Below are 27,333 nucleotides of genomic sequence, written 5' to 3' on the forward strand. Positions count from 1 at the left end.
TCCTCTTCTTTCTTTGACGTGATCTTCCTTATTCATAGTACACGTTAAAGAATGGGTAGGAGACTATAAAAATTAAACATGGCCAGTATTTCTAAGCTCTTGCGGAACGAGGAGTTCGAGACCTGGTGCCTCCAAAACAATTACAACCCTGAAATTATATCGTGACACGCTCTAGCACAAAAGCGTGAAAATTATGACTTGCATCGCCACAGAGTATCAACTTCAGTAATTTCTCTGTGCACTCACCAGCGATAGAGCTGCAGTGAGACTCATTTATGATATAGCTGCAATGAATAACTAGCCCCAGCGTACGTGATGTGGTATCCCACTGCGGGGAGAGTTCTACTTTACATTCAGGAAAATGAAGCGTACTACGAAATACTTAAAAGCATGTGGCTATAGTAGCCGCTAAAAGCGTCTGTTCTGAAGTGCGTCGTGATATATGGAGAACCGCTGTGAAATATGTCGCTTCCGCAATTAAATAAATGGAATTTAATTATAACAAAACTGCGTTGATATGTCGCATAATGCTAGAAAGTATAAGAAACACAGGCCTATAATTCCTGAACTTTACCATTTCAATATTCGCTCCATATCTCGGTCAGATAATGTCATGCCCCACCGCCATAAAGCAAAAAAAAAAAACTAATGCATGCAAAAGTGTACTAGTGGTTTACATGCCTGCTCAAGTACTTGCTGCAAACAATTATGTGGTTGAATACGGCTTTGCGAGTATTACTACCGGCAGCCGCGACCTGATTCCCATAGGAACAAAATGAAGTAGAACAAGAAAGCCACATGCAGAGCTTACTAAACCCGTGTTGATGGAAAAAAAAAAACAATTTTAGGTGTCAAGATTACCCACATGGCATTCACTGCAAGTTGGGGACCGTTTTCGGCCATATAACAAACACACACGTATACCACATGCATGTAAACAAGCTAACTATTCATGCGAACGTAAATAAAGAAAAAGTACTTGCGGCCCTGATACTACTATCACAACCCAGTGAGGTAAATTTTTGACACATTTAAAACAATAAGCCAGTGTGCTCTGATTCTAGTCGTTTCGCGTACAGCAATGCTTCTCGTGCATTTTATAAATTATCGAAAATTGTTATTTTCAGTCACGCACGTGAAGGTCTCAGCTGGTTATCCAGTGCCAACGCTAACTCACCTCTTACGAGAAGTACTTAAAATGGGTCATCAATATGCAATTTAGGGACGAACAGTACCGTTTCAGTGAGTACCGCCACGCGCTTGTATCTCAGCAAACAAGGCAGCTGATGATCTGGTGACGTCAGTGCACAACCTTGACTTTACCGAACATAATTTATGCATATTCGACGACGCTGGACCGCTTCTATGCTGCTGCACCAACGTGTTCCCACACACGGATGAATGCGTCGCCAAGTGATCGTACTCTACGCTAGCCCCTCACCGTGATTTAACTCGCCGCAATAATTTTGTCGTTGTGGTTGTTGCTGCTGCTGAAGCAGCAACAACACGTGCTGACGTCGCACATCACTTTCACCGACATGGGTGTACGCGAGTCATTCCTGCCCGGCTTGTGAACAGTAGAGCGAAACATGTGAGCATTTGCTGTTGCAACGCCTAACTTTCCGCAGTCGTCGCTCTGCGATGCTCAGAAAATGGGAGAGAGTTAATCGTCCTCGAACAACACTCAATGATTTTTTTTTCCCTGATAGTCTTGCATCATCTGGGTCTGAGGCTCACAAAGTCGCGCTGTTAAACTACTAGATTTGACTGTGATGTTCGTACTCTGCGTGTGATGTGATGTGTTAGGCGTGCTTTCCTCTCTCCCTCGCTCTCTTTTTTGTTTCTCCCTCTCCTTCTTTTTCCAAGCCTCAATCCTGTCTTATTTTATTTCCGTTTCAAACGGGGCGTGGGTGTGGTGTCTCTTTTTAAGATATAATTGCGAACCGGCTGCTGCTTTCTTGTTATCTTTTTTATATGTTTACATGCATAACGCCAGCAATGGGCATGCACTGCGAAGTTCATTGTGGGAGCCAACCATTGCTGAGCGATTAAGAATAACGCATTTTTATCGCATTCGTCAGTTTGATTCTATTTTCGCATTCTTCTGCCACCTCTTTCCACGTTGGAGCAGCACCGTACTTGGTGCTGCGAAGACGCTCCTCATAATTCACGGATGTCCGGCTCAGTGTAAACAGTATTGTCAGCAGCGGCGGCATACTTTTGTTTGAGCAAGATTCATGATGAAAAGGCAGAAAAGAACATCCGAAGATAAGAACACTGGCCTTTGAGACGTCCGGATTTCGAGTAAAATATACGGCTTGTGATTTATCGCTTTAACTCTTACCGTCGCTATTTTGAGTCTGGCATCACCGCTAGCCCCGAGTGCCGTTATGGGCACGCTTTTACGGCTGCCAGACACCGAGGTCGGAGGCCATCGGGAGCGCTCGGAGCCATGGCTCAAAGCTGCTTGTGATGCAGCGAGCGGTTTCGATCAACCCGCGAAGCTCCGCGGCGGTTGCAGCTTCGAGGGGTCGCCCGTCAGAAAGTATTTGCAAGAGTGGCGAGGAGTATTTGGAGGACCTTCTTGAAAAAGTCGCGATAGGTGGGATCGTATAATAATGCAAACGCATGAAAATGGAGCCTTTCATGTGTACTTAGCACGGACGAAGACGCACAGACGCGCCCATGAACGTCGCCGTGTGCAAGAGAGTATACAGAAACCTATAGACCGTAACAAAAAAAGTGTGTGCGTGTGTGTGTGTGTGTGTGTGTGTGTGTGTGTGTGTGTGTGTGTGTGTGTGTGTGTGTGTGTGTGCGTGCGTGCGTGCGTGCGTGCGTGCGTGCGTGCGTGCGTGCGCGACCTCCCCTCCCCCCCCCGCGCGCGCGCGGGGGGGGGGGAGGGGAGGTCGCGCACGGGGGAGGGGAGGGGGGGTGATGGGAGGTCTCAGGCGTGCCCAAAATGTGAAGCACTGAGAGCGAAAAAACTTGTATTGGAACAAATACCCAAACTAAAATTTGCTGTTGTATCGATCGTACACATATTGTACGAAACATTCGTATGAGCTGTGAAAAAGTCGTGTGAGCTGTGATCGTATTGTATCGTCAAGCTGCGCATGCGCTCCCGGATTAACCCCTTTTGAGTAATGTTTAGCGTAACACGTGTCTGTTATCTGTCAGTCAACCAAAGCTACATATACCTGCAATCGACCATGAATAAAACACTTCTCGTTCTTGTTGTTTCCATGCCGCGTGTCGTCACTGCGCCCCGGAACATGGTGTCAGAAGTGGGGTCGGTTTGGGCAAGCAGCAACGTATCGAAAGAAGGGGCCTAGCCTTGCACCGACGATATGGATTTAGTGAAGCCGCCGCCGTCGCTGGTACTGTCAGGGAATAACTCTAAGAATTGGGCCCTCTTCAAGCAGAGAGTCGAGCTGTTCCTGCAAGCAACACAGACTGCAAAAGAGCCAAGGTCGGAGGCAGCCAAGACAGCGCTCCTGCTCACCATTGCCGGAGAGGACGCCCTAGAGGTATTCAACAATTTTTCATTTTCGGAGAACGAAAGCAAAGAGGATTACGGAACAGCGACGAAAAAGTTCGAAGAATACTGTCGGCATAACGAGGTGCACGAGCGGTGTCTTCCGCATAAGCTCTCAAACCGAGGGAGAGCCATTTGAACATTTTGCTCGAGACCTGAGGAAGCTAGCCCAAAGTTGCAATTTCGGGGACCTTACTGATTCTATGATCAGGGATCAGATTGTTTTCGGTACCATTAATCCGGAATTGCGGAAGAAATTGCTGAAGGTTAAGGACCTTACATTGCGCAAAGCCGAAGAAATCTGTAAGGCGGAGGAAGTATGTGCCGAGCAAAACAATGCATGGGCTCAAGCGGAAAAACGAGTGGCGCCAATCGAAATGCATCAGCATTCAAAATGTTTAGCGTGCGAAGAACATTCCCCAAATTCGCAGCAAAGTCACGCTCAGCCTGAAATCGAGGTGGCGCAGATCAAAACACGGAGGCAATTCAGATGTTCAAAATGCAACCGCTTCCACGAAAGAGGCAAGTGCCCAACGTTCGGGAAAACTTGTTTCTCGTGCCGTGGCGCTAACCACTTTTCTGCTTGTTGTAGTGAGAAGGGTCCTCGAGTGAGCGCTGTGCGTGACGAGCCCGACGATTTTCAAATCCTCGATGTTGGCGTGGGCAACAAAGCTGATTGGCTTATTGACGCTAAAGTCGCTTCCCAACTGGTGTCAGAAGTGGGACTATGTCACCCAGGTTTCACTGTACCAGTGTCGAGATGAAATATACTGTATATATACTATAATACCAGTGTCGAGGTGAAACAACCAGCTGGCATGATAGGATACAAGAACAAAGTGATGTCGCCCCGTTTCGGTGATGATGATTGCTAATTTTTGCTCGGATCCTGTTTGAAACATCGAGGTGCGCCAATATATTTCTACTTCGTTAGAAGTTGGCCAGGAAGCACAAGGTTTGATATGTTTTTTTTTTTTTTTTTTTTTTTTTTTTTTTTTTTTTTTTTTTACTGAGTTCTGTGACACCAGGGTCGCGCTATAGTGTGAAACTATCCCAAGCTTTTCTTTTCCGTGTTTCCAACTTCCCCTCCGCGATTGGCAAAAACCTTTCGGGCCATGCCTGCATCACCGGTTTGTAAAGCGACGTCACGAGAACTGCGAAATCTGCCACTTTCAAAATTGCGTGCACACACTGGTTATGCGCGAGTAGGTAGAACGAAAAAAAAAATTCAGATTGTGCTCCTTTCTCTCCATCAGCCCTTAGCTTTATTAGCAGAAGCTTACAGGGCCACGCCAACATCGCCTGTCTGTCACGCGATGTCACGAAACCACAAAAACTGACACGTCGAAGTGGCATATACGCACTAAGGAGCGTATTAATATACCGAACAAAACCGAATAACCATGCGAGTAGCTAGAGAGTGGCCCGTCATGAACGGAATACAAGATGGCTGCCCGCCGATCTATTTGGCGTTAGTTGTGTGCAGCTGCCGGCGAGAATGGATCATTTTGCATGAAATAAATATTTTGCGTGGCAGCATATGACTTTGTCGGGCACTTTGCGCACATATACGACATCGCTGTTCACCCAACTCTTCTTCGCTGAGGATACGTTAGATCTAATGCACCGTTTCACGCTGCTGAGATCGTCGACGAGCCACCGCAAGCTATGCAAATGGACGGGACCAGTCGGAGGCGCCATTGCACCGTTCTTCTCCTGGGGATCCAGTATCGCTTCGGTAGCTTGGATTAACTGAAACCCTATCCACTTCTGCGAGTCGCTTGCCTCTCGTCAGTCGGTAAGATAATAAAACCACAGAGCAGGCAATGTTGTTAGTTTTCAATAACATTGCCCGCGATCGAGAGAGCATCAATTATTGGAAAACGGCGCCTAAAAATGTCGTGGGATGCCACTCGAACTCTGCAAGTGCTTGAATGTAAGGCACTGTAAATTGCTTGAATGCGAGGAACTCTGTTTTCGTGACGCCACTATTCTCACTCGCTGTCACCATCGCGTCACTCTCTACTTGCGAAGACATGGAAGTTGTTTTCCTCAGAGTGCAGTGCTGCCCTGCACAACAGAAGCGAGAAGGAGGAAAGTCGCATTTCAGAACCGTGAGTGAGGCAAATAATTGGTCGCCACAACTAGAGCTCAGTGTAATAAACGCTTGATTAAGAAAGAAAGAAAGAAAGAAAGAAAGAAAGAAAGAAAGAAATCCCAGAACAAACGCAGCTGATAAGCGTCAGCTGTCGGGCGCAGAGTGTCTGAAGAGTCAAAGGCTCGTTCCCACCTTTCTCATGCATGGGACGCCGAAAATATTAACATTGGACAGTCCGTAGCTTTGATCGAAGCCGTATTTAGGCGCTCCAATAAATAGTTTGGCTAAGCTAACAGATAAATGCTGGGTGATAACGTCGAAGTATCATAAGGGAAGGGATGCTCTGCATCCATCGCGTTAGCCGCATCAAACCGAGTCACAGTTAAGTCAACCACACAATCAGTGCCAATTCCGCCACTGGTGTTGGAAGGCGTAAAAGTAAAACCACAAACACGTCGGGGATTCCGCACGCTGCTCCTTTGACACTTCTTTCTCCGGAAGGTCATCCGGTCTTTGCTTCCGGGGGCGTTGGCAAATCCAGCGCCTTACGTGAAACGGTATGCCTTGAGACCATGAAAATACAAACACAAATGAAACTCGAGACTTCAAGTCATCGGGCCACCTTCGTCCTTTAGCCTTGCGATTCGTCCTTTAGCCTTGCGTACTTTAGCTTGCTGAGAAGAAACCCAGCGATCTTCGGCCGTTTTTGAAACGAAATTACACATTTCCTGTTGCATGCAGTGCGATAATATATGGCTGATATGTTCACGGGAGCCTTGGAAACTGATCGGTAGCGTATTCTAAATATATTGAAAAAAATGTTTGCAAGTAGTAAATGAAGCCTCTCTATGCCTTCTTTCCCAAGGTATGTGGTACGCACTAAAGTGTCTGTGCGTGGTGCTCAAACGCTATTAGCTTAAGCTTTAACAATCACCCTTACAATGTTTCTAACTTCAATTTCCCCCTTTTTTTTTGCTTTTTTAACACGTCAGTTGCAAACCTTATGATTTTGCAAACTCTAAACGCGCCGCAGCCTCGTTGATTCCTGCTATCTCGAGCACTCGATGCATATTACCGTAGATTTAAAGCGCAGTTTCATGGTAGCTATTCCAACGCATGGTGCTATACTACACGCCTGTTATTTTCACGCCCATTTCCGCTCGGTAGTTTCCGCCATAGCGGAGGTAAATATTGTTCGCGAAGCAGTGCTAATGGGTAGGGTTTAGCATGATTCATTACACACGTAAGCCATATAGTGAGCTCCCGTTTTGTATACGCAGAGGACTCGCATGCAGGAAGTAGTTAAAACTAACTTTCGGTTCCTTTGAGAGTTGCAGTTAGTTTGAGCTTCTGCGGCTTTCAGTAAACAAGGCTTGACACTTCGTCTGCTCCACCGTCGCAGCATGCGCTTTCGAGTACAAGCCAGTGATAGCTGCAGGGTAGCTTCTGTAATTTCGTTCCACTTTCACCAAGCCGTCTGGTTCACTACGGGGAGTTGACCGTGTTTCGAACTGAAGTTCTAGTAAAGAGGAAGAAGCCGTACAGCGATTACAGAAGTTTATCTTTTTAACGCGAATGCCTGTTTGCCTACCAGCCCGGTGTCTGTCGTGGCTGGCTGACTGGCTTTCTCGTGGGATGAATGAAGAATGCATAGACGAGACATGACACGACGTGATGCAAGTGAATGAGTGTCGAGGTACACCATATTGTATAGTGTAACACTAGATTGTCTCGTCTACTCTGACGCAACCGATCGGACGGCGAGGTTTCGTATCACTTTCAGGTGCGAGGTGAGGTAGAATTGGGATGAGGGTCAGGCAGACGACACGCCTTCGCGTTTAGATCATACGTACCTGAGGAACGCAAGTTTCTTGATCTCTAGTGATGCTGTCCTAAGGTTACTATGCAAGTAGCTGAACGCACTACGTGAGGACAATTAAAACAAAACTCTGACCACGATTAAAAGCAAATAAAAGCACTGCCTTAAGTCAGTCGACGCGGGTTGAACGCCGACTGAGTTAGAGTAGTAATTACGGTGCGTGATGGTGTGGAAAGGGGAAAAGGTAATGGTTTTACATTTACTACGGTCTGGCGGTGTGGACTGTGGATTTATTTATTTATTTATTTATTTATTTATTTATTTATTTATTTATTTATTTATTTATTTATTAGTATGCCCTCAAGGCGTAAACAGAGCGTTACAGAGGGAGCGGATGCAAAAGATTTCACAGAACAGTGAAGATAGCGATAAGAACAACAAGACCGACGGCAGCTACTTAAGGAAGTGGTCGGTTATGGGAGACTCGAACGAATATTCGTCTCTTATGGCAGCAATGGAGGAGAGAAAGCAATTCCACTCTCTGTGCTTCTCTTCGGCAAATAAAAAGAAAAACGAATGTAAAAGCGCATTACGCTCGGTTATGACCTAAGATAAAATGTCAGCGCCGCCCACAGCCATCGTCAGAGAATTTGCATAAGTGCTCGATCCAACAGCGCTTACTCATTTTGTGACGTCAAGCACTTCTCGAGTGTTTCAGATAGTTGACTTTGGTCATACAGACACACGTTTGCGTCGCTGGTTTTAGATCGGAAACTTGAACGTCCTTGTAAATTTCGTCAGGGATTCTGACATCGTTGCTAAGCCAAGCGTGACGTTTTAGGCAGTAACGACGAATTTGTAACTCCTGATATGCGTAGTATTTACATTGACCTAGAAAAAGTACTTAGGGCTCGAGCGACTGCCTTTCACGACTGCCTTTCACAGGTGAAAGACAGGCGCGCCGCGTTTCTGTCGGTGGAGGTGACTTTTTTTTTTCTTACATTGTAACCGAGTATAGTTCGGTAGAAAGGACGAGATAACTTGTTTGTGTTGTCAGCGAGCGCTGAAGAGTGTGTAGGTTGAGTGATAAATTCCAGACAGAGTTTTGGTTATGAAAAAGTCACAGTTTCGCCGCAAGGGCGAAGCAATGAATGCGAGAGCAAGAAATTGGAATGTCACACAAAGAACGACAAGCAGTTCGATACTTGCAGTGCACCGCTGAAGCACAAAGAAGGACGCCCGAAAAGAACGCACAGGCATGCACAGGGCAAGCGTGAACTAACAACTGTCGCAGTTGTTACGTCCCTGTGCTTGAGCAACGCGCAGCAAGTGTCGACAATGGACAATCAGACGCTCTTAGATATTTCTTTTTCTTTTAAACTGCGGCGCGTGGAGTGACCTCCTGCGTCGCCTGCCACACGGAGGCATCTGATGTAAGGTGTGCCCGGTGTTCTTTGTTTTTTTCTTCTTCCTTCCACATCACGAGTGGGTACAGAAAAGGGCCACTTTGTCGTGCGCGTCTCCAGGGCAGTTTTCAAACTGAAAGAAAATTAGGAGCGTTGCTTGATAGAAAACACGCTCAAGCTCCTCCGAGATTTGTTTACCGCCAGCGGCAAATGGTGTACATAAATAGCCCGCCGTTATTTCGCCGGCGCATGCATGGGGCATGGTTGAGTTGTCTAAGGCTGCGGGCTGGGGAGCGAGGGGTCGATGGTTCGAATCCCCGGTCGGGTGCTTCGGAATTTTTTGTTCTGCTTTATTTTTCTTTGTGCCTTTGTTATATATATACATACATACATATACATATCCGGGACATGACGGCGACGGCAAAAATCAGCCTACTGTGTCCATATAATTGCTATCGCAATAAAAAAAATATCGTGAAAAAGTGAAAGACGGCATTTTTTTTTCTTCTCATTACCAAATCTTCAGGCCAGGAGTTGGCTTCATCAGTGTGACGCTAGCAGTGCGCATGTAAGTTTTAAGGAAAAAGCTACCTTGTCGACTCTGAGTGAACTCTACATACGACGCTGTTAGAGCCGGCTCTCGTGTACCAATCATCTGTACTCTCTTGCTTGATGTATGCCTTGCCAGGCTTACTTCGAGAGGCCCAATGTATTCCATTACTCACTGAAGCACACCAGTTGCCCCAAGGCTACAAGCTGACCAGAGAGCGTTACATCATATCGAGAGTATGCACCGGGCCCCAGATGGCAAAGCACTCGTTAATAGGCTGATTGGGCGTCTGCTCTCTCGCATGGGGAAATGGCGGCTTTGTTTATTGACATTACTGGCAATTCAGACAAAATCACCTCTGTGACAACATCGAAAGAGCATAGCAAATGTATCTTCCCCATTCATCTGTCAATTATAGAAATACGCAGAAAGTGTGACCAACCTGTTTCGGCACTATTCCAATTAGCCCAGTCGCACTTATTTGAAGAATTCAGAGATGACGTTCAAGTATTTACGGGCGCATCTGAACGCAGCGACGACCTAGGTGCTTCTGCAGCTTCATTTTGTCCTTCGACAGACATCAAACGAGTGTTTAAAATACCTCACCCATCATCATCGGTGACTGCGGAATTAGCAGCGATTGATGTCGCCCTTAAGTACGTGCAAGAAGGATTACCTACATCTAAGGTCGTCATCCCTACAGATTCTCGTGGTGTCCTTAGCAGACTTACTGGAAAAGAGGCCGACAGCCCTATTCTATGTAGTATCATACAATCCGCCGACAAAATTATCTCACGTGGGGTGTCCCTAGCTGCCCAGTGGATACCTTCGCACCCGGGCATTGCTGGAAATGAAGAGGCTGATCGGTTCGCTTCATCTTGTAATCATGATGACTGTGACAGCCCGGAAATTTCGTCTATGATGGACAACGCTCGTCTGCTTATACGCCGCCACCTCCTAAAGCAGCACCCAGACCAGCGTGTCGCGAACGGATCGTTCCCTCCCCGTGTTCGTGGTCGTGGCTTGCCTCGTCGTTCCAGAGCACTGTTATGTAAACTAAGAGTGGGCTCTGCATTGGTGCGCGAACGCTTATATCGTCAAGGGCGTGTGAACAGTCCATTGTGTGCAGCTTGTTGTCCCCGTTTGTTACGCAGCAGGCTTTGCTGATTAAGGAATATAAATTCCTCGGATTTAAGTGCGCGATCATTGATGATTACCTCTTTCCGAGAGGTTGTGTATCTCTACGCAACCAGGCCCATCGAGCTTTGCTGGCCCTTATGGACCAAATGGATCTGGCCACCCGTTTATGAGCGTTTCTTTGTGCGTTCGTGCGCGCGCGTGTGTGTGTGTGTGTGTGTGTGTGTGTGTGTGTGTGTGTGTGTGTGTGTGTGTGTGTGTGTGTGTGTGTGTGTGTGTGTGTGTGTGTGTGTGTGTGTGTGTGTGTGTGTGTGTGTGTGTGTGTGTGTCCAAGTCTTCGTCATTTTTTTCTTTACTTTCCTATCTTCTTTCCTCTTTCTCTCCTCCTTTCCTTGATATAGCAGTAACATAAGGCGCGTGGTTCCTTGGCAAATATTTGGCACAATAGACAAGAACAGTTAGACGAGAAAGTCATGCGAGAATGCCAGAGCAGTTGGCAGAAGTTCAGGGGATGACGGAAGCTTGAGGAGATGAGAATTCATGAACACGGGCTGTTGCTGGAGCCGGCGTTTCGACAAGCGGTCTTACCTTCTACAAGGCTGCAACGGCCTGCCTTAGCGCGTACTTGTTTATGCTTCGTACCCTCTCCTCCAACCCAAACAAAAGAGGAGGAAAGAGCCCTTTTCCTTTCCTTCTTTTTTGTTTGAGTTGGAGGCAGAGTTGTACGTAACGCGTTACAAGTAATCGATTACTTGTAATCAATTACATTTTCTTGTAATTTTGTAATACAATCGAGAACTTTTTCGAAACTGTAACGTTCTGGGTAATTCAATTCCATTTTATTGTAATTTATTACTTGTAATCAATTACATTTTTTCCCTAAAATTGAGTTAACCAGTTTTCTACGGCAGTTCTCGTCCCGAAAAATAAGCGGCCGCTCCTGTCAGACGGAGGGTCCCTACAGAGCCTTTTTTTTCACCTTTTTCTTGGCATTACCTGCAACGCCTTACCCGAGCGCTAGCAACAGCGAAGCGCGACGCTTCTTAGAGGGCATGGATGTTATCATCGAAGCACTTCGCAACTGCGCAAGGTGTTCCTAGGTTATAATACCGCCCTTCCCTCCAGCGCATGCATTGAGAGAGTGTTCAGTGTAGCAGCGGACCTCTTCACGAGGAAACGTGAAAGAATCAGCGACGACGACCTTTGAAAAACAACTCCCGTTGAAAGTTAACAACGTGTAACACTATATCACAGAAGCCTTCGCACAAGCCTCCAGCCTTCATCTACCATGCAAGCCACAATAGCTTGCTGTAGTTTGAGTAAACTTTTGTTATTGTGTTAAGGCAATAAAATTTTGAAGGAAAGTAACGCAAAAATAATCGATTACATTTCTGTAATTCCTCAGTTACTTTTATGGGGCTGTGATTGGCCACTGTAATACATTACCTTTTAAAGGAAGTAATTGTAATTGCAAGCGGTTGCTTATTTTCTGTAACGTGTGCAAGTCTAGTTGGAGGAGAGGGTGCGAAGCATATACATACACGCGCTAAGAAAAGCCGGTGCAGCCTTGAAGACGAGTCCGCTTGTCAAAACGTCGGCTCCAGAGAAACCGCGTTTTCGCGAATTATCATCAGTACAACCGTTGGGTTTTATGAGCACCAAAATATTTATAACTACAAACATGTTCGAGTGTGACACCATTTGCAGTGTAGTAAAAAAAGTCACAGTAAAAAAGTCACAGCCTCGCCCGGACTTTTAATAAAGTTTATTCACTCATTCATTCGCCTCAAGGGTGAAGCAATAAATGCAATAGCAACAGATGGGAATGTTATACGAAGTAAGGCTAGCAGCCGAGTTCTTTCGCATAAAACCTGGCATCACTCAACAAAACACGGCTGTTACAGCAAGCGAGCGACCTTCGTGCTGGCTATCACTTCATCGTAAACCGATCGGTGAGAACAACACGTACAAAGGTATGAGCCGTCTCATGATGCCTCTCAATATAAAGCTCGGCGGACCACGCCCGGTAGTGAAAAGTGCGTAGTCCCTGTCGGAGCCACGCATGGCTCTTCTCCCCCCCCCCCCCCCCACCCCCACCCAATGGCTTTTTCGCGCGATGATAAGCAGCCGGCGTGTTTCCTCTTCGCTTGAGCCCTGATCGTCGACTGCGCTCGCACGCTTTCACATGCCCACAGAACATACGATGGGCAGGGCGATGTTATCAACTTGGACTTTATAAGGAACATCACGGCGGCGCCGACGCCGACGGCATAAACGCGCCGGAAACAGTCATGGGCACGTTACCAGTAAAAAGTAACAGTGTCACAGTTACAGTTACCTAAGCCAAAAAAGTAACTCTGTTACAGTTACAGTTACCGAGTTTCCAAAACTAACCTGTTACAGTCAAAGTTACTCTGAAAAGTAACGTCGTTACTTTTCCGTTACTGTACAAAATATGTAATAGATCACAAACCAAATGCTAAGATTTATTTAATGAAAACATACGAAGGCATGCGCGGGTAATCAAAATTGCACGTGGCAAAACCCTAGACGAAGGAAGCCTAAGAGGTGGCCCAACACCAGCCTTCTTTGTGTACGCCCCATTTCGTTGCATCAGTTTATTTGTTCATGCACCGTTGGTGAAAATGGACTTTATTTGCAAATAATAAAAATGAATGTCCTTGGACACTAGAAGTGGAAAGCGTAGTTGACGCACTGGAACGACAGCATTATCTTAGGACGTTTATTAGCGATACCCAGAAGCTCATGCGAAGCGGAACGGGGAGTGCGTCACGAGTGTAGACAACGTCCATTGGGTCTATTTCCTTTGTTCAAGGTGTATCAGACCCTGTTCGGAGAGCTCTGTGTGTCCGCTGGGCGCAAAGCTCTCCTTGGAACATGTGTTCGTGAAAATAGACAAGCACGATGCGGGGATTGCGACGCAACTTACCATCGGCGAAACGGGCAGGACAGGATCGACAAACGGGATATTGCTAAAGCAGCTCATGCAACGCGTTCTAGAACAGAGCTTTTTGAACACTGCTGGACATAGCTTTGACCTAAACAATGCGATGACGCTGGCTCGCGAACGCAGTTGGGTGGCGAGAAAAAACTGCGAGACGGAGTTAACCTTTTACAATCAGTTCCAAAGGGGTTTTAAAAAAAAATTATTCCCTAGTTCACAGTATTTCTGGCTCTCAACCGTTTTGCGTTCTGCTGCTTTCTAGCCGCCTGTCAAACACGATTAGCTCGGATCCTCGGACGAAGGAGACTAAACTTGGCGTCCCAATGATTCACCGGTGCACCAAGAGCAGAGCTAGCAGCTCAAGTGACCAAAAGAATATATGTCGAAAAAAAAATGGACGTGAACTTAGTCTCTCCCAAACTGCTTGGGGAGCGGTGTTGTGGAAAGGTGAAAGGTGGAGAGGATATGGAAAAGTAACTGTAACGCGATTTCCCGTTACAGTTACTGTGTAAAAAAGTAACAGTGTTACAGTTACAAGTTCCTCTAACTTAAAAGTAACTAGTTACAATTACAAGTTAGTGAAAAAAGTAGCTAGTTACCGGTAACGCGTTACTAGTAACTAGTTACTGCCCAACACTGGCCGGAAATGCCCATATAATTTTTATCGCAATAAAAGTTTAGAAGGTTTTAAGGGAACGCAAAAGTGGCATGCTTTTCCATTTAGTTGAAGTTTATGATCATTAGCCACGTGCTACACGCCAGTAAGATTACAGTCAACGCCAGCTTGAAGAAGGCCCTTATCGCTTTCATTGGTTATTCTACGGTGTAGGGCACCGTCGTCAACAAACGGCATTATGGAAGTGGTTACATTATCTGGAGGTTCATTAATATTATTTGAAGAGAGTAACAGATCTAGTGCTGAACCTTCAGGAACGCCAAATTTAACTCCATAGGAGTGCGAGAGAGAAGCATTTGCTATATGACATATGGAGTGCGATTAGTAAAACATCCTTCAGGATATTTGGATCAATGTCTGATGAAATGAGTTCATAAAGCAACGGTTGGTGGGACACTTTGTCAAAGGTTATTGCAAAGTCCAGAAATGTACAATCAGTGCAGTCAACTGGCATTTTGTTCTATAAAGATTTGATAACGTTATAGCTAGAGGCCATAAAATTAAGTCGTGTTTGGCAAGAATTGTCCTCTTGTGATGGAATGCAGGTCGCTTTAAAGATCGATAACGTTATCTTTGTTGATGACGGGCCGGTAAATGACTCAATAATCTGCAAGCGCTCTCATATTTGACTTTATTGCCATTTGTAGTAACAATTGCACGATTAATGTTGCTGCATAAAAAGAAGAGCAACGCTTCCCGCTCTTTTGATTATGACCAAATGGAGAGTGTTGAACTTATTATTTATGAAACATTCAGGACCTCGGTCAGGATTGGTTTTAAAACCATATTACGGTACTGCGGCTTTACTTACGACTTGCTTTGACAGTGAAGGCTGAGGATATCTAAAAACAAGCGCGCTGCGGTTGCTAAACATCAACGTAAATGTAGTTTCGGTTTGATCATTGTATTGCTTATGACACGTACAGAAATGAAGCATGTAGGTTTCGCCAATGCTGTCGCAAGTCTGTGTTTAATTTTAAGAAAGAGTTCGAGACTCTACTTACGGCAGTTTGTGAACTGCTCATGTGCGCAAACATTACAACGGCGTTCATTTCAGTGGCGACAACCGCAGTAGGTAGATGGTCTGTTTGTTTTAGAGCTTAAGAGACACCAAGCAGATTGCGTTTCCGGCATTACACCGGTTTCTAAGGTGGTGACTTTGTGCCAAGCGAATGCAGGTCCCATTGCGTGGGGATATCTTTGCCTGTTTAGTGCACATCTAAATTATTCACAGTTACGAGCGAATTCATTTTTGAATGAGCAGATGGCTTAAATAGAACGACCTGACTATAGGGAACGGTCGTTTCGCATTGTCTTGTATGATTATATTTTCAAAATGAAGGCACTAATGTGTACAGGTCGGTTCCCTGTGAAGCTTAGTTGTCAGTTTATCTGTGCATATGGTTGCTATAACGTGAAGAATATTATATTGAGGCCGAGTAAGAGTGCGGAAAGATATGGTTGGATGGGCGTAGTTGAAATGTGGCTGACGATGCCTATATTAACGTTTTCGCTGACTGGGAAGAACAAATAGTGTAAATGGTCATAACTTCTCATTAACCTGCAAGTACTGCGCCTCACAACGATTCTGAATAACTCAAACAAGCAATAAGAAAAAATAGGAGCACGAAAAGGATGAAGCATTTAGCAACAAAGCATGAATGGCAAGCACTTTTGAGCGCAGAACTTGTTCGCGCATTTAGTCATTGGGCTATTTTCAGAGCGAGCTTAACATAAAGGTGGAGATTTTCACATTTCTAGCTTGTGACATTTTCATGGCGGTTACCGTCGCTTTCAACGCTGTAAAACACGTAATTTTAATTTTATGGGATGCAAAAATGAAAACAAAACCTACAATAAACACTTATGATCCGTGTGTGGCGTAAATAAATTGCTTCGCACCACGTAGCTATCTCGCACTGAACGAAAGAATTGAAATTTTTTCTAAGGGCGCGTTTCCTTGTTAGACACAACCAAATGAATCCAACAGAAAATTAGGCCAAGGAAAGCATGGGGGACATTAATTGTTATCTTTTAACTGTAGTATTGTAACCATGACGTAAATTGAAATGAATTGAAGTGGACGAAAAATTACCCTTTCCGTCGGTCGGATCCGAACCCACAACCCTCGAATTACGCATCCTATGCTCAACTAATTGAGCTGTGCAATGTATTGATCAGCTGTTTTCGCGGTATCATGGCTCGCACTTTGCTTTCTATTGTGCAGTGTTAGAACCAGGAGAAGTTAGCGTGTGGTATTCACTCTGGGTCGGAGACGACGCCACAAATCGGTCGAGCACCACAGTGTGGGTTCACCGGAACGCCACAGTGTTTGACGTCATGAAGGCTGCAGCAAGAAAGGACACCCGATTCAGGTACGATCTAACGAACAGTGCCAGAGCACGCCGCATGCCCTGAGATATGGGTGGTCGTGACAATCGCACACTCAGTGTTACCAAAAGCTGCCATACGCAACAGCGATTCGAATTTCAGCGCGACGCACGTGTCGGAGAGCGTTACGGTTGTTGCTTGCCCTTACCGAAAATGAAACCTCTTGTCGAAATGAGCTCCGGTGGATTAGAGCGGAAGAAACCGTTCGTCGTGGATGCAAAGCCTGGTGATGTGAGATTATGCGCGACCCGGCGTAAGGAGTGCGGAAATGTTTGTGAATTGGTGCTTCCTCGAATGCCGAGTGCAATTAGCATTTCTGCCATTTGTGCCGTCTCTGTACGCGGATTTGCCGTGCAGTCGATTATCGCTTGCAGCTGCTCGACGAGATACAACGGTAATTTGCATTTTAATGACAAAACGGTTTTCGTAAAGGAAATCTCACACGTGATGTCTATATCTCTCGCGAAAGCTTTCTATTAGTTTGCGCGCCTGTGCGTGAATGCCTGCTAATGTTCGTGATGCGAGAGCCGATAAAAATAGTACCTATTTATAATTAGGATCCTTATTGACATGTTTTGTGTTCGAATCAAGGTTACGGCAATCTTATGGCGAATTTCTCGCCACCTGTCCGTCCTTTTCTTAAGATCAAACGAAAGTTTCGTATAAAGCTGTCCACGCTCAGTGCCTCTTCATTTGTAATGTATGTCAGAATCAATAATTCACTTCAGACGACTCACTTCTCTTTAATTATCGGGTATTCACTTCGGTGCATCAATATTGAGTCGGAGGTACCCTTACATCTGAAGCTAACATTGTAGCGGCCGAAAGTTTCAAATCATTTATAACAGATGCGTGGAGTGGTCTGCGTTCGCGATGCAAATTCATGGAATGCATTCGCAAACGTAAATCGGACTTGAAAGATGCACATTTTAATTTGAAGTCTATAAATAAGTTCGGCCGAGTCCTGCCGTCCTTGATGCGCTCGCAGAACAAACAGGAGGGAATGTTAATGGCATGCCGGCCCCCTTTCGATGCAGTGCGTGTGCGCCGCTGATCCCGCACCCGACGACCTCTTTTTAGGTTCGAATATGACACGGCCAGCAGCCTCGGTCCGTACGTGATCTCCCTGTCCGGAGTGCTGCGCGACGTGGAGACGGGCCACTTTTGGCTGGCACACACTATGAACTTCGCCACGGGGCTCGTAACGCCGTTGTCCGTCGGTAAGTGCTGACGCCACTACATGGACACACGAAACGACTTCGGCACAGAATTGCCATCGACATTGGTCGCTTCATGTAACGGCGCTGCGGAAGAAGGGAACGTAAACCGAGAAAACCTACGCTGACGTTGCGAACAATCGTGCAGCTTTCACGTAAATTGGTTTGTTTTATTTTTTTTTCTTATGTCAACAAAAGTTTAGAAGCTGGCCTGACTCGAAACTTTCTGGGTAACTACTCAGAAAGATGTTGCAAACAAGCGTTGAGTTCTCGCCAAAAGCTTTCTGTTTTCTTTCTTTTCTTTTTTTTCTTTTTTTTCGCAGGACAACTCGCGGCTTGCTTCAGAACTTTGTGTACTAGGCATTGACGCATGAAATAAAGGAAAGACCCGCCGGGGTGGCTGACCACGGCGCAGTGCTACTGCGCGCTTGGTTGCTGGTGTACGATTCCAGGCCACACGGCCACCTTCCGAAAAAAAGAAGGCCGAGAGGTGGGAGGGGGATAGTATTTACTAATTTTTAGGTAATAAATGCTTGTCACAACATTCACTTCCTATGTAGCAACTGCAGGTAGTAACTGCCACATTAGTAACATTACTACCATGACGCTTACCCATTTAGTACCTGCAGGGGAATAGTAATAATACAGAGTTAGTACCTTTCTACCTTGACAGCCACTCCTTGGTACGGTTGCTAACACTAATGAACTAGAATTATTCAACAATAGGTTTACACAAGTTTGATTTAAGTGTACCGTTGGCATTTATTGCAAAACCATAAGCTGAAATTAAAAAAAAAAAATAAAACGAAACGGTACGGTTGGTTGGTTTTTGTGGCTTAACGTCCCAAAGTGACTCGTGCTATGAGACGTCGTAGTGGAAACGGCATTGCCTTGTTCTTCTTCGCTTCTAGGCGACATATACCCAAACAGCAACTTGAAGGCAATATAAAAGCCTATTTTGGGGCAGCACACGTTGTAGCGGCGAACAGCCATGAACTCAGACATATAATCGATGTTTTAGACTCAAGATTCTTATACCATACTGCTTGCATATACGTGTACCGTGACGAGGCACAAAACTGTTATTCCACCACAATAAAGAAATTATAATTTGCCCAGATTTTCCATTGCCGTATTTACTACTCTAGTTGACATCGGGATAATGAATGCTGCAGTTACTAACTTTTTACTGCTCCTCCCTCTTTTTTTTTTAAGAGTTTACAATCGCAAGCTGTAGCATGAAAATCCGATCGTTGAAACGTTGACTCGGCTGGGCGTTACATAAATCAGCATAGAGGCTCCATGCAGATCAGGCAAAAAACGTCGTTTCAAATAGCCTGACTACCGCCATTCGCGTTTTCTGAAAGATGACTTTTCCATATATAGCGCTCGGGATCGGACAAGCTTTTCAGAAGTTAAACACTCTCAAACAGCTAGGTGAAATCGTGGCAAGAGTTCCTCCATGGGCGTGCCCGAGGAATGAAAATAAATAAATAACAGACAAATGGAACGGGGGCCCTTTCGATTCATAGGAGGCCTTAAATCGCTGAAAGGAGTGTTGAACAATTCGTCTCGAGGAAGCTGATATTTCTTTCGCACAGATTGCGGAAGAAATAAAATGTCGCAGGACATTCGATAAAACAGCTGCCTCCAATCATAAGATGGCGACATACGAGACCCATAGAGTATGCCCGCAACGACCGCCGGCACCTTAGAACGACGTCCCACTCTTACCAGAAAAGAGCGGGGAAGAGCGAGGGCTCAAATGGAAGCACGGGGGGCACGACGACCGGGAAAGGGTGCAGCCGAGGGACCTCAAATCGAACTTTGGATCGAGACCATTTCACCAGAAACACTGCTCTGATTGCCGTGTGCCACCTTGGAAAGAAGGTTCGCTTTTTTGCTTTTATCCCGTTCATCGATTCGTATTGTTCCTCATAACAGTCGTGTTGGAGAAAAACAGCGATCAGGCGCGGGCCCACAGCGGCAGACACACCGCAACTAGCTCGCGCGTCGTTCGGAAACCGGAAGAACTACGGAGATCAAAAAGCGAGCCCAATAATAATAATAATAAAAGAATAAACGGAGGAGGCCGAAAGGGAAGGCGCCGACGGTCGAGGAACGAAGAGGAAGCGGACGAGCGGCTCGCGACGCTGCAGCGGCGATGTGGACAAAAAGAAAAAAAAAAACGAAAAAAACCCGATCGAGTCCTTTCGCCATTCAAGGTCGTCGCCGTCTCTCGGCGCTTCGGAAGCGCCGGAATGGAGCAGAGAAACGGCCCATCTCACGTTTATAGCCGCGGCCGGATAGACGTCCTGCTCTTCGGAGCGCACGCGCCACGTACGCGTGGGCGACGACGCGGGCAGTCGGATCGAGGCTGGAAGGAAAGCACGGCCAGCGCAGTCGACTGGCCCGTACAAGAGCAACGCGGGGTGGGTGGCACGACAAAGTTTGGCCTGTGCGGGGTCCATCGATCCAGGCTTACTTTCTTCGGCGGGTGTGCTATGGATACATAAGCCATAAAGAACGGGCGCGACTTTGCCTGGCGGACGCAGATGCAGAAGAGGGGCGACGAAGTGCGGCAGATGTACGCACGGCGGCAGCGCGAAGAAAGAACGACGCTGGCACCCCTTTCCCCACCGGGGAAAAAAAGAAAGTTGGAGGATGAGAGGGCGAGGCCGAGTGAAGCAAAATAAAGAAAGCGCCCCACTGCTGTCGTGGTGGTGGGAAATGGATCCGATCGATATGTCTGAAACCGCTCGGTCGCGGCTCCGTGACTGCGCCGTGACCGCGTACAAGCCGTTCGGTTATGGGTGTCCCAGGGCACGGCCACCACCCCCAAACAACGGCTGCGGGACCTCTATTGCAGAGGCCCGCCGTCTCCAGAGCCGTGTGCTCTCCTCTGGAGCCGCGACAGTAAACGAGTGCCCCATGAACTGGTTTTCTGGCGCTCGGCGACGACAAACGTCGCGATATTCCGCGCGACGCCGTCGAGCGGTGAGATTACGCCGCTTGATCGTTGCCGGAGAATCGCGCGCGCCCTTTGCGCCATATTCTTTACGGCGCCGCGCGCGCGACGCTCGTGATGCAGCGTCGCGCTTCGTGCGAGATGCCTCGTTCCGGCCGCCGCGGAGAAGACGCGGAAGAAGCGGCCGATCGAACATTTCCGTCGGGAGCGCGTCATCCTGGCCTTTATTCCTTTCGGCCGCGGTTCGTTTGCGCCGGAATAACGCGCATGGGTGCAGCGCCCGCTTCAGCTCGTTTATATTTCCGTTTTCTTTGTGCGCTCTTGGGCGAGCCGAGAAGCGAGGGAGTATGGCATAAAAACGGGCGAGGTTTGCGCATGTAATCATCACTTTATAAATTGCTGCGAACATCGTTAAGCAGTCAGTAGGAGAAAATAAAATCGTTCCAGAAGTTTTCACCGTGTACGAATTATTTCCGTTCTTTTCACTTGCTAAACTCTATCGTAACTATGAAAATTGATTTTTGTGTGTGCGTGTGTGATTGTTAATATACCTTCGTAACAGACGGCATTGACTGAGACCTCGTTTCTTCGTCAACACAACCTAATGAAACCAACAGAAAATGAAGCTAAGGAAGGTATAGGGGACATTATTTGTAGCCTTTATCTGTAGTACGGATGGTCTATACTATACGGTAATCTATACTACCGCTAAAACCTGCATATATTGTCCCCTATATCTTCCTTAGCTTCGTTTTCTGTTGACTTCATTAGGTTGTGTTAACGAAGAAACGAGCTCTCAGTCAATGCCCTCTGTATCGTTCAATCATAGCGAGGGTCTCTTTCCGGAAGACTTGATGCCCTAGGTAGTATGCGAGGGCTTATTGGTCATCTTCCTACTTGTAATAAGATCACGTACTACGTGATGTCGACTGGCAAAAAATAAGTGTTCCCCACTCGCCATCATGGCCACGAGTGGCGCGGGCTAACGCTCCCAGGATTACGCAAGAACATAAATATTCATCAAAGTGGATGGGAAAGCAACCGCCGTTCTAGCTCAAATGGTAGAGCATCGGACTCGTTATATCCGAAGGTTGTAAGTTCGGTCCCCACTTGCGGCAAGTTCATTTTTCATCCACTTTATTTCCTTACCATTTATGACATTATTGCTATACTATACCTTTAAAACCTACAAATAATTTCCCCTATACCTTCCATAGCGTCATTGTCTATAGGTTTCATTAGGTTAAGTATGCCTTCGTGTGTTCTCAGAATTATGCGTGCACATAAGTCACATGCTTACAAAGGAAGCACAATTTTTCCGCAGCAAAGAAGCTAGCAGTCAGAAAAAAACATCCGTCACCCCTTATCCTGCGGTCCCCGCCCTTATCCCTTACTAACTTCTACCAGAGTCATTCTCTTTATGGTCACGAAACTGCACCGTCACGCTATGGGCGAGCTTCATACGCTGCTCGAAAATGCCGCAACGCGCCGCCGCTGCGCCACAGAGGCGATCGTCTACGCCGTCCGCGTATTGAAATACTCGCGCAGTGCGAGACAAGCTGCTGGATATGATATGTTTAAATTAGCGGAAACGTTGTCTCTGGACTAGAATGCCCAACAGATGTTGCGTGCCGGGGTGCTGTTCCGGCTACAAGGGAACCGAAAAATCCCACCATCTCCCGCTAAAGGGGACCATGAGGCGATGCGAAGCAGCGTTTCGGCATGTAGAGCCCGCGTTTCAGAGGGGGAGGGGAGAGAGGGAAAGGGGAGAGAGGAAAATGGGAGAGAGGAAGTGGAGAGGGGAATGGGGGAGAAGGAAGTGGAGAGGGTGATGGGTAAAGGGGAAGGGGAGGGAAAGTGAGAAGTGGAGAGGGAGATGAGGTGTGTGGAGAGGGCTTGCGCATCCGCAGTAAGGGTGGTCACGCCGCACACCACCACCACTACCACCACCACCGGATTGAACTCCGCTATAACATACTTCACATCTAAAAGGTGTCGTTGTTTTCTTTACCATTAGACAAGCAGCAGCGCGAGAAATGGAAGCGGGCCATACCGCGGCAGGACCGTGGCGATTCTAACTTTGAGTCGGAGTATACACGTGTGTATGCGAATCATTTCGACTCCTCGGACATCGTCACTGCGTGTGACTTTAACATCAACGGTGACTCCGTGTCCCTGAAACGCAACAAACCAACGCTGAAGGCTGACGCCACTCCAAGGATTTTAGATGCGAAGCATCTTATGGCGGAGTTCAATCCGGTGGTGGTGGTGGTGTGCGGCGTGACCACCCTTACTGCGCATGCGCATACCCTCTCCACTCACCTTCTCCCCTCGCCCTCTCCCCTCCCCATTTCCACTCTTCCTCTGAAACGCGGGCTAGACATGCCGAAATTCTCTCCTGCGCAACGCCGCGATGAGCACCAGCGCATGCGCGTCCCCTCCCCCTCTCTCCTACGCTGCTCCCCTCTCACACGCCTGCCGACTGCGTTCCCCGCTCGCCCTGTGAGAATTAACGGCCAGGCTAGAGGGAAGACAAGACGCGCGTAGCGTTCCTCTTCGCGTTCCACGACGCAAGGTCGGTAGCATGCCCAAAGAACGCCAACTGAGCGCGATCGTGCAAGTGCTCCGGCTTCGCATCGCCTCATGGTCGAAATGGTGTAATTTTTTGAAGGACTTCCATCGTATCTCACGAAGCGCAAACCTCGATCTCGCTCATCGTCAATTCGACCACCATGCAAACAGGGCTTAAAGTTATCTCTCTCTCTCTCTCTCTCTCTCTCTCTATATATATATATATATATATATATATATATATATATATATATATATATATATATATATATATATATATATATATATATGTGCTATAGATAAGCGCAAAGAGAGGGTGTTTGCGATGACCACAGTGCAGTGAAGCGAACTGTTTGTAGAACTGAGCAAATGCTTATGAATGCTATACAAGTAGTACATATATTATTCATTTCGGGCATTTATTCAACGTGTTAATCCAATCAAGCATTAAGTGAAACTATTTTGGGAACGATTTTTCAAAAATAACTCGGGATGTAAAGGCTTAAATATATATGAGCTCCAAAAAATGAACATTAGTTGACTAACTAAATTCAGAACCTTAGGCACGACAATGCTATATTTTATTTTCATCACCACTTGCCTAATAAAGTAGGCAAAATATATGAGTCGTTCCAATTACAGACTTGTGATGCACAACTAAAAGAATGAAAATTGAGTGGCAAACTAAACATACCAAGGTGAACCACTACTGATTCACGAGCAGATAGCTTCACACTCAGGTGCCTCGTGAAACAGTATGCTGTGCCAAGACGCTCTGTCGAACAGGGTGGTGGCCCGTGGTTTCAGGAGGCGTTGCCCGTGGTGTTCAGTGTCTCAGTGAATTGCATTCAGTAGTACGACGATACCTGTTTTCTTCTGTTTTGTTGACACCCCGTCAACCAAACGTTCGCGATTAAATCATTATTCGGAAAATTGCAGAGTATAATTTCCCCGCACAGAGCACTGCTGCCAAAAAATTCAAACTCCAGCACTTGTCAAATGGGTGCCGCAGTGCCACCGTCCGACTGCCGAGGGGGGGCCGGGACCCTCCTTAAAAAATGGGGGGGGGGGCGCCCCCCCCCCTGACTTTAAGCCCTGCATGCAAACGACAACGTGAGTCGTCGTGTGAAAAGCTCCGAGCATCGCCGACGCCCTGTTAAGACCGCACCGTGTAACAACTCGTATTTTTGCCTATGTTTACAACTGGCATCTCTGGCACTTTGCTGCGAATGCACGGTGTTCGACGAGCACCTCCGGCGATGTTAAAAATGTTAAAAAGCTGTACCTATCGTAGTGCCGTAGTGTTGAGACGAACGGAGCTTGCGAGGCCGCGGCGGCCGCATTTCTATGGGGACGAAATGCAACAACACCAGTGCGCTGAGAATTAGCTACAAGTAAAAGGACCCTAGGTGGCAAAAATCATTCAGAATTCCCCCGCTGCGGCACTCGTAATTATATCTTGGTATTCTTTTGTTCATCCCCGAATTTTTGTATTTTTTCGGCTGATACCACCGCGAGCCGCATGTTTTGAGCAGTTTTTTTTTCCTCGCGGGTGTATACTTTAAAACAGAAAACGCGTTCAGGATTGTATTTATGCATGCTGAGTGCTAAAAGTAAAAGCGTGAAAGCAAAGCGACCGTTGCGGAAGTTTAGAAAGCTCAAACACCGAGGCTGTCCCACACGCAACCCCAGCGATAGCACCATTCGCACCGCCTCTCAAGCACAGCTGCGCCTCTGGCGGCGGCCGCGGGCTCCATATGAAACTGACGCGGCAGTTTCGTGACCATAAGAAGCATTGAATGACTCTGCTTCTACTAACTCTAGTACATTTGGTTCTTTGTTGAGAGATACTGATAGTTTGTGTTGTGCTGGTATTTATTCGCAGAAAGCTCGAAAGTGGCTCAAATTGTCTTTTTTTTATTCTGTTTTCTATTCTTGCAGGAATCGGGACTCACGTTGTAAAAGACTCCGATCACGTGATTATGTGGTACAAACATGTAGTTTATTGAAAAGCGTTCTAATAAAATCTAATTCTACCAGTCATCGCGTGCTTGTGCTGTGTTTATCGTGTCGTACATCGCGGCACGTTCCGAGCTATTCCGAGTTCATTTGTGATGCATCATGACGTAAGCGGCTTATCTGTATGACTGTAGCTTCATTTCATTCGGCAAAGTTCGTCAAACGAGGCCCCGTTTCTCAGGCACAAATCGTGTTTCGCGCATAGGCGAAGACAGAGCTCGGATGTTCACGATTATTTCTAGTGATCCTATAGTAATAGACAGACGACCACTACAATGATGGTCATTCGTGGATGGCGGTAATGCGAGGGAAGTGTTTAGTAAATAGCGAAATCATGTCATAAGAACAATATTAACCAGGTTGTTCAAGGCATTCCTGTGGATGAATAAAGGGAAAATATAGAGACAGAAAAAAAATGAATGAAACCGAGAAGATTGACCCAGTCGGCTATCCTGCCTTTGGTAAAAGGGAAATGGGTGAAGACGATGGGAGAACGTCAAGAGTTAGAATACGCAGGAGTAGCCACGACATGTTGTAATTCTCATCGAATTGTCACAGACGGTCGCACAGTGCGATTTAAGAAACCGCAGTTAGCACGCTTGCAGCCTTCTGCACCTTTAGTACGAGGGAGAGTGGTCCTAATACCGTGTTCGGCGATAAAGGCTTTCCGTAGAGCTCGACTAGAGCGATGTGGAGTGCAAGCCGTTCATATTAAATCAAAGGGCCGTAGCATACAAGGCGTTTTATGGTTTCTTCAGCCACAGACATCGATATCAGTCCTATTGTCCATTCCTATTAAAGGAAACCTGCAACATTTTTTCGAGTAATCTACGAACGGCTTCACTAAAGGTTTTTATTGCCTCACTAATAGACTGCCACAAAAAAAAATTTTAGAATCCGTCAAGCACGAGCGGAGTTACAAGGATTTGTAGCACGCAGTAAGCGGTTTCTCTGTTCTCTCGTCCCGGCAAGTGCGCTGGAAGCTCATCAGGGAGGGGTGGCACGGCGGAAAGAAGTTACGTCATGCGCACGTCATGACCCTGAGCACTTTCTTTTCTTTATTTTCTTCGAACGTGTGGCTTACCTTCAGTGGGACCGCGAGCGAGCGCGCGGGCACGTGGCGGCATCCTGCGGCGGCCGCGGTAATTATGCAGCTCACAATGTTCAAAATCAGCCAATGGCCGCGGACTTTGTGTTTATGGCGCAGTCATTTGCGTTCATGGCATCATTTGCCGAGAGAAGGGCGAGTGGTTTCGAGCTGACTTTGAGAATTAATTATAAATTTCAAGCCGCCTGTCGCGCTATGACGTTTGGCTCACATGTTCTCAAGAGCCTCAACTGCCGATCGGCAGCGTTTTCTGAACATGCTCAAAAAAAAAAAAAGAATCGGCAGATCCCACGTAGCATGCGAATCGATGTTATGCGAAGCATGCGCCGGGAAGGTGACTGTGGGGTAATTTTTTTGCATTGAACGAAACGTTACGAAATATGCAACTGCAACTCCGAGATGCAAGCGACGCGGTAGTCGTGATTTTTTTTTTCTTTTACATCCAACGAGGGACAGAAACTTGAGGAAGTGTGTACTGCACAGATGAAGTATGCCACAGAGACTTTTACGTGAGTACACTTAATTTGTATTTGTTTCTCTCGGGCGAACTGCTTACTTGACATCCTGTACGCGTCAATTAAAACTTATTTTTCTACAAGCGCCTCTCTTTTGTCCTTCTCCTTCTCCCTATTTTTCTACAACAGAATTGAATCTGTTTTTAGATGACAGTGTTGTAGGCCTCTCTTGTAGTCCTTGTGATGCACACCTGAGGAAGCAGACTCGCATAAACCAGGCGCCTTATTCTCAATTTCATTCCCGGTAATACAGGGGCATCATCACTGCGTATTCGGGTGGGTATAGGAAGCCTCTCATCACAAGTTTACCTCCATACCGCAGAACTTTATTATTATTATATTATTATTATTATTATTA

General features: G+C 46.6%; 1 protein-coding gene across 2 annotated transcripts in view; it reads left to right on the forward strand.

Moving 5' to 3' along the window:
• The window catches only part of LOC119406516 (cobalamin binding intrinsic factor), a 111,059-nt gene extending 85,691 nt beyond the window's left edge, over positions 1-25,368 (forward strand). For both annotated transcript variants that reach the window (XM_037673258.2, XM_049419006.1), the window contains exons 6-8: positions 16,414-16,561; positions 17,658-17,797; positions 25,275-25,368. In XM_037673258.2, the coding sequence (XP_037529186.1) occupies positions 16,414-16,561; positions 17,658-17,797; positions 25,275-25,342 (356 nt within the window). In that variant the 3' untranslated portion in view covers positions 25,343-25,368. The remainder of the gene's footprint in view (positions 1-16,413; positions 16,562-17,657; positions 17,798-25,274) is intronic.
• The last annotated feature ends 1,965 nt before the right edge of the window (positions 25,369-27,333 follow it).

This window comes from Rhipicephalus sanguineus, chromosome 1 (assembly GCF_013339695.2).
Source record: "Rhipicephalus sanguineus isolate Rsan-2018 chromosome 1, BIME_Rsan_1.4, whole genome shotgun sequence".
Classification (NCBI taxonomy): Eukaryota; Metazoa; Arthropoda; class Arachnida; order Ixodida; family Ixodidae; genus Rhipicephalus; species Rhipicephalus sanguineus.